Below are 10181 nucleotides of genomic sequence, written 5' to 3'. Positions count from 1 at the left end.
CCTATTCTGGCAAGCCAATAGCTAATTTTCCACGTCAGTTGTGACCACCCATTGAGGGCGTCCACCACCAATTTAGAGTCCGTTTCACCCTCCACCTTGGAGTTGAATGTTGAGCACCCTATGGTGGGCTTGACTATAATGTATTTGTTTTATCCACGCTATCATTACAAACAATTATTTTTGGACATGAACCAAAAATCAAGTAGATCTAAGTCTTATGTGGACTACAAGATGGAAAACACTAGTGATTGAACACCAACCGTTGAAAAAAAATCAAATCTCTTCAAACTGTTGAGGCGGCATCTCAAACCGGCAAATCGGGCACACATGGTTCTTCTCCAACCATTGAATTATGCATTCGCTATCAAAAACATGTGAGCACGGCATCCGTATGACCTCCATCCCTGTAGAGAAGTCATTCAAACAAATTGCACACTTGATCTCATCATACTTACCTTTGTTGAATGTCATCCTTTCCAACGCTTCGATTGAATATTTTGATGTTGGGACTGCACTAGTCCTCTGATAAGCCATATCATCAATTGATTCTCTCAGTGCCGCAGCCAATGTCTCTTCTCCATCTTCATCTTCTTTGACTAATATCAAAACCTCAATCTCTGCAACAATATATAACGTTTTCTTTCCCACTTGGTGGGCCTTTTTTGCCATGTCATTAATTTTCACGGCTACTGATTCAACACAGGTTAGAGGAATGTCCATGTGAGAAACCATCCCAGCAATACGCGCTTTAGATATCTCGACTTGCAAGAAACACTGAAGCTTTTCCCACATCTTCACCACCCTGCAAACTTCCATGTCAGGCACGGATGGATGTCCCCATACATCTAACCTCCTGCAGCATTCTTTTAACTGAATTTCCATGAATAGCGTGGGCACTTGGACTTCAGATGGTATTTCATCCAATTTTCATAGGTTCTTGGCCAATAAAAACGTGTGATATTTCCATGGCGGACCACGTAGGATGATTCATCGACGGGCACGTGAAGTTCATTATCCGATAGCGTGTCTGAGTTATCGGCTAACATATTGAATTCATCTACAATAGGGACGAACAAGTCATCTTCAACGGCATCTAACATGTCGAATTCATCTTCAACAGTGACTGACAAATCGAATTCATCATGGGACGATGTATTCGAGACTTCTTCAACGAAGGACATGGATGCTGTTGTGTAGTCACCTGAAGTTGAATTCATAAGTAGAAAGAAAGACGGTTTGGAACAGAAGCTATTGTTATTGATTTATATGGATGGTGTTTCTAAATTCGTAAACAAAGGCTACTGTTGTTTATTTGTATGGATGGTGTTTCTAAATCCCGGAACGGATGGCTACTCCCCCTGCCACCAGCCCGTGGCAGATGGTCGGTGCTCTATGGGACCCATCATGATGTATGTGTTTAATCCATTCCGTTCATCCATTTTTAAAGATCATTTTAAGGTTTCATGCAAAAACTGAGAGATATTTAGATCTCAGGTGAACCACACCACAGGAAAACAATGGTGATTGGATATACACCATTAAAATCCCTCTATGGCCCACTGTACTGTTTATTTGACATCCAATCTGTTTATTAGGTCAGACCCAGATGAAGGGAAAAAAGAAAGATCAGCTTGATCCAAAACTTTTATGGCCCCCAAAAAGTTTTTAATGGTCATTGTTCATTCAACACTGTTTCCTTTAATGTGGTCCACTTGACATTTGGATATACTTAATTTTTGGTATCATACTATAAATTTATCTATAAAAATAGATGGACGGCATGGATGAAATAAATACATCATGGTGGGGCCCACATAGCACCGACCATCAGCCATTGGCTGGTGGCAGGGGAGTAGCCAATCCGTTTCCCTAAATCCATACGCGTTTATAATTAATGAGTTACATTAACGCTAGGGACGCGGATCCTGCGCTGGGAAGTTAAGCGGGGCCCACAGTGATGTTAGTAACAAATTCACTCCGTCCATCTGTTTAACCTCACGTGTGGCCGGATTCGCATAAATTTTTTTTTATCGGATGTCTTAAAATGGAAGGATGGATTTATCACAAACATCAAGGTGGGCCCACCTAGCTTCCCAACACAGCAACTTCTGCGAAAGGCAGGCTTCGGTGGATACCCGGATCAACTTGGGTGGGTGGGATCATCGACCGTGGGGCCCACTGTGATATACGTGCCTTAAATCCACACCGTCCGTCTGTTTTGAAAATTCACTTTAAGGCATAATAAAGAAAAATTGAAGCAGATTCAAATCGCAAGTGAATTATAATATAGGAAATAGTGGTAATCAATCATTAAAAACTTACCGTGGGCCACCAAGTTTTGGATTAAGTTGATATTTTTGTGGTCTCTTGGTCCATGTCTTTGTAATTTTATCAACAAGTTGGATGGAAAATAAACATTTCAGTGGCCCTATAACGTTTTAATGATGGGGATTCAATCACAATTATTTCTTGTGATAGAGGCCACCTACAATTTTGATTTGCTTCATTTTATTGTTACTACCGTAAAATGAGCTTTCAAAATAGTTACAAGGAGGTTTCTTTGAGTTCTTTTCCTTGTCATACTATGATTTAGACTTTTATCAAATGCGGGGAGTGTGAATCGTACGCCGGATTTCTCTCCACCGAATAGATTGCTATCTACACAATAGAACTTTTAAGGCGTGGAACTTTTCTGAGTTCCACCGTAATTTTTATGTCAGATCTATATCGTCTATCAATTTTCTTGAATAATTCTAGAGCATGAGCTTAAAAATCAGATATATACAAAGCTCAAGTATTTCACACTAGAAAATAAGGGCGGGGATTGTACAAACAACCGGTAAAACTTAACTAATGCCAACCCTTAGGCTTATTTTTCATCTAACCTCTTCATAAGATCACGTCAAGTATTTCACACCAGAAAATAAGGGCGGGGATTGTACAAACAACTAGTAAAACTTAACTAATGCCAACCCTTAGGCTTATTTTTCATCTAACCTCTTTGTAAGATCACGTAATACCTTGATGAAGTTCAAATATAAATATCATCTTGATCATAGCTTTATGTGCCCCAAATAAGTCTTCATTGGTAACATCAATCTCCTCTATTTTCAGTGGTGTGGTCCACTTTAGCTTTAAATCTTCTTTAGTTTTGAGCTTGTTTCCTAGAATGTTATGAAAAACTAGATGCATGGTGTGGTTCTAAGAAATACTTCATCCCGAGGCCCACGTATACTTCACGCGTTAAGTCCATTGCTTGCAATGTGAGGCGGGGGAGCCGATTAGGTGGGACCCCGGCTCCACCCAAGACAGTGCAGCCCTTACCCTGTCAACATGAAGCACATACAATTATTAGGTGTACCATACCATAGGATTACTATACCATAGGAAGAAAGTGGTGATTTACCATTAGCCGTTTTCCAAGAAGATATTTGTTTTTTCCCTTAATTTATTTAGGATTGTGTGAACTTATCAACAGATCGGAGGGTACACAAAAACTACCAAAACATTTATGCGCTACTTAGGAAATTTTTAATGGTATGTTGTTCAATTACCACTGTTTCGTGAAGTATGGACCATCTGATGATCTGATCTTTTAAAATTTTGTAAGCATGCCCTAAAATGATAGGAAAAAATAGACCAACAAGGTGAATACAAAATACACACGTCAAGATGGGCAATACAGTAAGTGCCGTACCTCCTTGTGTGAGGTTGGGGTTTCACCTGATCCGCTCTGGTGGTGCGGTCGAAAGAAGAAAACCCAAAGTGTTGACCAGCGGAACTTTCATATCCCAATATTATTATGATATATGTATCAAATCCACACCGGCCATAAATTTTTTCATACTATTTCAGGGAACCGGACAAAAAACGATACACATTCAAGCCTTAAGTGAGCCACACCATAGAAATAGTGAGAATTGAATGTCTATTATTGAAAACTTATTGTGCCACGGATGACTATGATCAAACTCATATTCATGTTTTCACTTCACCCAGGTCTGTGTGACCTTACAAAAAGGTTAGATGGCAAATAAACCTCAAACTCGACATTAAGAAGGTTTCAAAAGTAGTTGTTTAATCTATAATACTTTATGTGGTGTGTTACACTTAACTTTGTATGTGCTTCATTTTTGGGCTCATGCTCTGGTAGGGGTGTACAACGAGTCGAACCGAATCGAGCTGGCCTCAACTCAACTCGACTCGGCCACTAGCTGAACCTAGCTCGAACTTGGCTTGGCTTGGTCCTCGAGCCTAATTAGCCAGCTCGGCTCGATTCGGTCAGCAGCTTGAGCCAGTTTGAGCCGAGTTCGCCATTGCAGCATTTCCACAAACACCTAGACTGCACGTTCAAAACCCCACTGTATTACATATAATTTCAATGGTTTTCAAGGTATTTTACCAAACATCTTCTAAGCAACATAAAAACCAAGAAAAAAAGGGTATTTGTTTCAGGTACATACCTTCCTTGCCATCAGCCATACTTCGTTGAGGCATTTCATCAAACACTTGGTGAGCAACATCAATATCAAAGTAATGGAGTCACCGAACTGGTTCGATATGAGTTCGACTCGAGCAGGGTTCGATCCGAGTCGAGTCGAGCTGAAGCCAGCTCGAACTCGGCTCGAACTCATTTTCGAGCTAAAAAAATCAACTTGACTCGGCTCGAACTCAGCTTTGAACCGAGTCGAATCGAGCTTTTTTGAGTTGAGTCGAGCAAGGTAACTGAGCTAGCTCTGTTCGTGTACACCCCTATGCTCTGGAATGTATAAAAATTGATGGACGGTGTGGATCTAAAATATAAATCATTGTGGGCCCATAAAAGCTCCATGCGTTGAAAGTGGGTTGTCTAGCAAGAAAAATCTATTTGGGAGAGAGAAATTGGATGTATCTTGGTCATCGATGATGACGTGGACCAATGAGAAGCAACGGTACTAGATTTTCCTATGTGATTCAACAGGCGCAGATTTCCTATGAAAGCCTTTGGCAGGAAGTTCTTGAGCAAGGATGCTGGTTGGGGCCTACTGAGATGTTTGTGAGAAATACACACTGTCTAGCCCTTTCGCAAGCTCATTTTAGGACGTGTGACCAACAATGAGGTGTATCCAACACTCAAGTGGGCCACAAAAGAGGAAACAATGGGAATTCAATGAGCACCGTTGAAGCATTCTTATGACCATAAAATTTTTATACCAGGCTATATTTTTGGTGTTTTCACTTCATCCCATTGGGAATGATATTATAAACGGTACAGATAGTTCATGAACATCAAGGTGGATATCAGGATAGTTTCAAAAGTAGGAATTTCTTTCCCCAATTTTTCGTCTCATGTGACCCACTTAGTTTTGTATCCACCCTATTTTTGGTCTCATATTTAAAATGAGTTCAAAAAAACAGATGAACGGAATGAATTTCTCACATATATTTAAGTAGGCTCCACCCAGCATCCTTGCGTAGGAACTTCCTACTAAAGGCTTTCTAAGGAAATCCACGTCAGCGTTCAACACATACGATCCGCATTCCTTCGGATGCGGATTTCATGCGAAAGCCTTCTGCATGAAGTTCCTAAGCCAGAAACTTAGGTGAGGCCTACCATAATGTTTGTGAGAAATCCACCTCATTCATCCATTTTTTGAGATCATTTTAGGATTGGTGACAAAAATCGAGCAGGATCCGGGACTCAAGTAAGCCGCACTAAAGGAAAATGTGTGTAGGGAAATTCCTGCTGTTAAAACATTCCTGGTGTCGACAGTAATGTTTATATGCCATTTATACTATTTATAACGTCATTCATATTGGGATGAAATGAAAACAAAAATAGTATACAGATTCAAAGCTTCTGTGGCCACACGAATATTCCAATTGTTGACGTTCAATAATCACGTTTTTGGCCCACGTGAGTATTAGAGATGGTTATTTTTTACCTTAAGTCCTAAAATGAGCTCAAAAAATGGATGAATGGAGTGGATTTCTCAAAAAAATCACCTCCGGCCCCACCTAAGTTCCCAGCGCAAGAACTTCCTGCGGAGGGCTTTCCCAAGGAATCCCTGTCCCATTCCTCCAAGGTGTTACCTGTAGAGCACCCTCAGAATTTACCACTGTATGACCCATTTACGGCCCATTTACCTTTTTAAGCCCACTTCTTTTTACCTCTCTAAAATAAGCCTCAGCTGTACGGACAACTTGCCAAAGGTCGAAAATGCCCCTGCTTTTTCAGAAACGTGATTTCTAAAAGCTACGGTCAGACCTATGGCTATGGATTATAACCGTAGCCATAGATACCATAATCCGTAGCCATAGAGGGACTATCTGGGGTGGGTTCGCGGAACTTCCGGCCCCCCACCAGTTGCTAGCCTGTCCGGCGAGGCCACGCCCATCTGGTGGCCCCCTATGACTACAAATTATAACCATAGCCATAGACGGACTGCTGCGGTGGCAGTCTGTGCATTTTTTTCTTTTGCATGGAGATCTTTTTTCTACCTACAATTTTCTCTAATACATATTTATATAAATATCTATATATAAGCATATAAAAATTTTTTCACTCTTTTTTTCATTTCTTTCTTTATTCATTTATCAAGAATATCTTCTAAACCAAAATTAGTTACTTGAGGTACCCTATATGATTTTGGGGTAGGAGAAGCTACTTTAGCCAACCAACCTTGTTATTTTCTAAGATTCCATCATGTTGATGGTCGAAAATCCATTTCATTCACTTTGCGGTCAATTTCATTCATTTCATTTACTTCGCGATCAATTCCATGCATTTCACGGTCAATCCCGACAAACGGGGCTGACCCCATCTAGACACGGTTTACCCCGCAAAATGCATGGAATTGACCGTGAAGTGAAGTGAATTGACCGTGAGCTAGAATCCATGAAAGTTCAATAAACATAAATCAAAGCAAAGCTAACACCCCAATCACGCTACAAGATTCACCTCTTAGCCCTAGCTAAGAGGTTTAGCTAACCATGGATCTAATTAACTAATTCTCAAAAGAAAAGAAAATAAATAAAAAAATAGGAATTCTTTCTCACTCCCTCTCTCTTACTGACGTTCCCAACCACTCGGATGGATCCCTCTCTTTATTTCTTCTCTTTCTTTTATAACACCACCAAGGTCGGTCGACTTGGAGACTTGCAGAACTAGCTTTCTTTACGCAATGCAATTCAAAAAATAACACCAAATTGCTCACCTCTGTTCAGCAAAAATGTATAGATGGGTTGCGTTTGAAGTGAATTCGAGAGGTAGGATCGCCCAAACTAACAAATCCGACCACATAGGATGGTAGAAACTTGCTTGGATAGCTACTGGACGGTTCAGATTGACAGGCCGATCACCGCCATGGTCGTACAACCGTCCACAAAACTCGGACTATGTCCGGACATGAAACAAAGCCTGTGTAAGACGGTTACGCTGTGATGATGGTGGGGTCCATGATCGGTGATGCCTGGAAACTCCATTCCGTCCACTGGATTCCCCTCGCAAAACCAGTCGGGTATGGATGACTTTTGCTCAGTTTTGGTGTGGCCCACAGAACTTTTCTTGCTGTCGTTCGTTCCATGTTTGAACGGTTGAAAATCGATCAAGCTATCCTATTTTAATTCCCTCTTCTAGTTCTGGGTCATATGGTCCTTGGGCTTCGAATGGACGGTTCGGATTGCTCGAATAGACACTCATGGTGGCCCACATCAGCACCCCACATGGACAGTGTGCGGATGCTAGAATGAAAACAGAAATTCTATTTTAAAGATGGAGAGCTTGGTCAAATCGAGTTTGACCGGCTTGAGTGGTCCGGTGCACAGCGGGCGTACACTGCGGTGTACACCAGCCACATGAAGTGGGGTCCATCTTGATTTTTATGAGAAATATAATCCATCCATCCTTTCTTCTAGCTAATTTAAGGGGTCAAACCCAAGTTTGAAGCATATCTAGATAACAGGTGGGACCAAATCAATGTTTTATGTCCTGATCTATCCATTGGTCTACTTCCAGAGGGATCTAATGGCTACAATTTTACATGTACGGTTAATTTATGGTCCTTAGGCCATATATACAGTTTCAATCTAATCGGATGGTGGGAACCCTGTGATCTTGAATTCTGGAAGACTTTCAGGACACTTGAACTTCAGTTTCTCGATTTTCTTGGATCTCTGGCGTGTAACTTCCTCGATCTCGGTCCCCTGGGGTCTGTCCCTTAACTTGGTGATTCCTGAGCATTAAATCTATGCTTTTAGTATCTTTTTCAGTCCATGCTCGTACATTCACCTTACATCACAAACACAATTAAAATAGGGCGTTGTGTCATGTTTGTAAAATTCAGTAATAACTGGGGTCTAATATGCAATACACATGATTATTCATTAGATTCATTAGCTTCTTCTGGATATGGCTCTGCTGGCTATGGTGCAAATACAAGGTATATGGAGCTGCAAGTATGAATGGTCCTAGTTCAGCTGTTGTTGGTAGTGCTGGGACTGTTCCTGCACAATCAGGCCAATCTCCATGTGGGGCCACGGGTTATGGGAACCAGGGATATGGCTATGGTGGTTATGGTGGGAATGAGGGGTATGCTAATCCTAACAGCTATGGTGTTGTAGGGGGGCATGCTTCAAGCACCCGAAATGCTAATGCTGGTGGTGGTGGGGGAGACCAACAAGGGACAGGTACTGGCTACATGGGCAGTGGCTATGGTGATGCCAATGGGAATTCTGGCTATATGAATGTAGGATGGAGGGGTGATGGCTATGGTGCCACGCAGGCAAATGGCCCCTCTGGTGGTTATGGTGGTGGTTACGGAGGTGATCAATCCAGGCAGGCTCAACAGTAGTGAAATGCAGCTGGCTGCGATGTCAACTGGGTATTTCTTATTTTGAGGAATCTTCCTTTTCTTACTCTCAAAATCTGGTTTGGATCGTTGTCTCGCTCATGGAGGGATAGCTTGTGCAGATGAAAGCGGATTTTGGGACTAGTTGGATTGCTTGAATCCTAGAAGTTAGCAGTGGTAGCTATTTTTCTAGTATATAATGAGTAGTTCTGAGTAGCAACACATACCACTCTCTAGTTTTTGTCTTGAAGTGCAGTTTGTTATGTTTGGCTTGTTTACTCGCGCTTGCTTTAGCTATATTCTGGAGCCTTTTCCTCATCTCTAGTGTTAAAGCTAGAGTAGCTTGTATTAGACTATTTACCTTGTGTGCTTGGATACTTATGTTGTTGTTTTTTTTTTCCTAAATAATATGGCATTAAGCATTCTGATAAAAAATAAAAATAAAATAAAATATAAAAGATTCAATTTATAACTAATTAATCTAGCATATATAAGGAGTTAATGGAGCAAACTTATCATGGGAACAAGATACATTACCTCCTAGTGCAACTAGTAGAAGTATGCATGTACGTAAGCAATTCCAAATATGGCATAATGATTGTAATACAATTCTTATAAGATAGGTTAGAGTAATACAATTTAAGACATTCCTACATGATTATCAATGTCGATTCAAGACTAAAGGAACCACATTCAATATTTTCACAATTACAATCTCTTTATACACTTAAGCTTAAACTACCTTAGAATTTAATGAAATGAGGAAGCCATGTGGGATATCCCTCACCTTGGGTGGGTTCTATCCTTGATCTGGTGTCTTTACAAAATGAGTTCAAGAGTTTTAGAAATTAGATAAGTATGCGTTTAGGTTCTTAGTTAGAATGTGCACATGAGTCATTAATCATGTGATTTAAATGAATTACTTAATCTTGGAATTGGTTGAAGGGAAATATCCTTCATGGGGGACAGTCGCAAACAGCACCTGAATGAGACATCATAAGATTAGTGAGTCACTACTGAGTTGACTCGGTTGGGATTCTCAACTACAATCCAGGTGAGTGTAGGGTTTAAGGAAACCATCTACTGTAGTAATATTTGTTGGGTTCCAAGATGAGGGTTCTCAAACTCTCTGGAGGTGGTATCTGCCATTAGTTTGAGGTTTATTTTAGATTCAACTCAGTTGGAAAACTAGACAAGTCAACTCGTGGTTGAGTTGGACGAAATTCCAATTGAAGCCAGTGGGTTTTTAAGCTTCATACTTCGGTGGAAGTTTTCTTCTATTAATGGTAAGATAGAAACCTGAGTCCTTCCTCCTCTAAAGGCTGACTGAGTTTGTAATTTGGTTTTGTAAAC

General features: G+C 40.7%; 2 protein-coding genes across 2 annotated transcripts; one reads left to right on the top strand and one right to left on the bottom strand.

Moving 5' to 3' along the window:
• Positions 1–273: 273 nt before the first annotated feature.
• LOC131236198 (E3 ubiquitin-protein ligase SDIR1-like) lies at positions 274–1181 on the bottom strand. Its single transcript, XM_058233329.1, has 2 exons — positions 975–1181; positions 274–870 (listed from the first exon to the last, which is right to left on the bottom strand). Exons 1-2 carry the CDS (start codon positions 1179–1181, stop codon positions 274–276), a joined length of 804 nt encoding a protein of 267 aa, XP_058089312.1.
• A 7257-nt stretch (positions 1182–8438) lies between these two features.
• LOC131236197 (glycine-rich cell wall structural protein 2-like) lies at positions 8439–8831 on the top strand. Its single transcript, XM_058233328.1, has one exon. The coding sequence runs from the start codon at positions 8439–8441 to the stop codon at positions 8829–8831; it is 393 nt and encodes a 130-aa protein (XP_058089311.1).
• Positions 8832–10181: the final 1350 nt, after the last annotated feature.

Source organism: Magnolia sinica, unplaced genomic scaffold, assembly GCF_029962835.1.
Source record: "Magnolia sinica isolate HGM2019 unplaced genomic scaffold, MsV1 ctg282, whole genome shotgun sequence".
Classification (NCBI taxonomy): Eukaryota; Viridiplantae; Streptophyta; class Magnoliopsida; order Magnoliales; family Magnoliaceae; genus Magnolia; species Magnolia sinica.
Note: the sequence above shows the minus strand (reverse complement) of the source record. Positions and strands in the feature narration are given on the sequence as shown.

Coding starts and splice junctions, on each gene's coding strand:
- LOC131236198 (XM_058233329.1), bottom strand. CDS start 1,181: ATGTCCTTCGTTGAAGAAGTCTCGAATACATCGTCCCATGATGAATTC. Junction 871..974: donor TCGATGAATCATCCTACGTG/GTCCGCCATGGA, acceptor ATGGAAATTCAG/TTAAAAGAATGCTGCAGGAG.
- LOC131236197 (XM_058233328.1), top strand. CDS start 8,439: ATGAATGGTCCTAGTTCAGCTGTTGTTGGTAGTGCTGGGACTGTTCCT.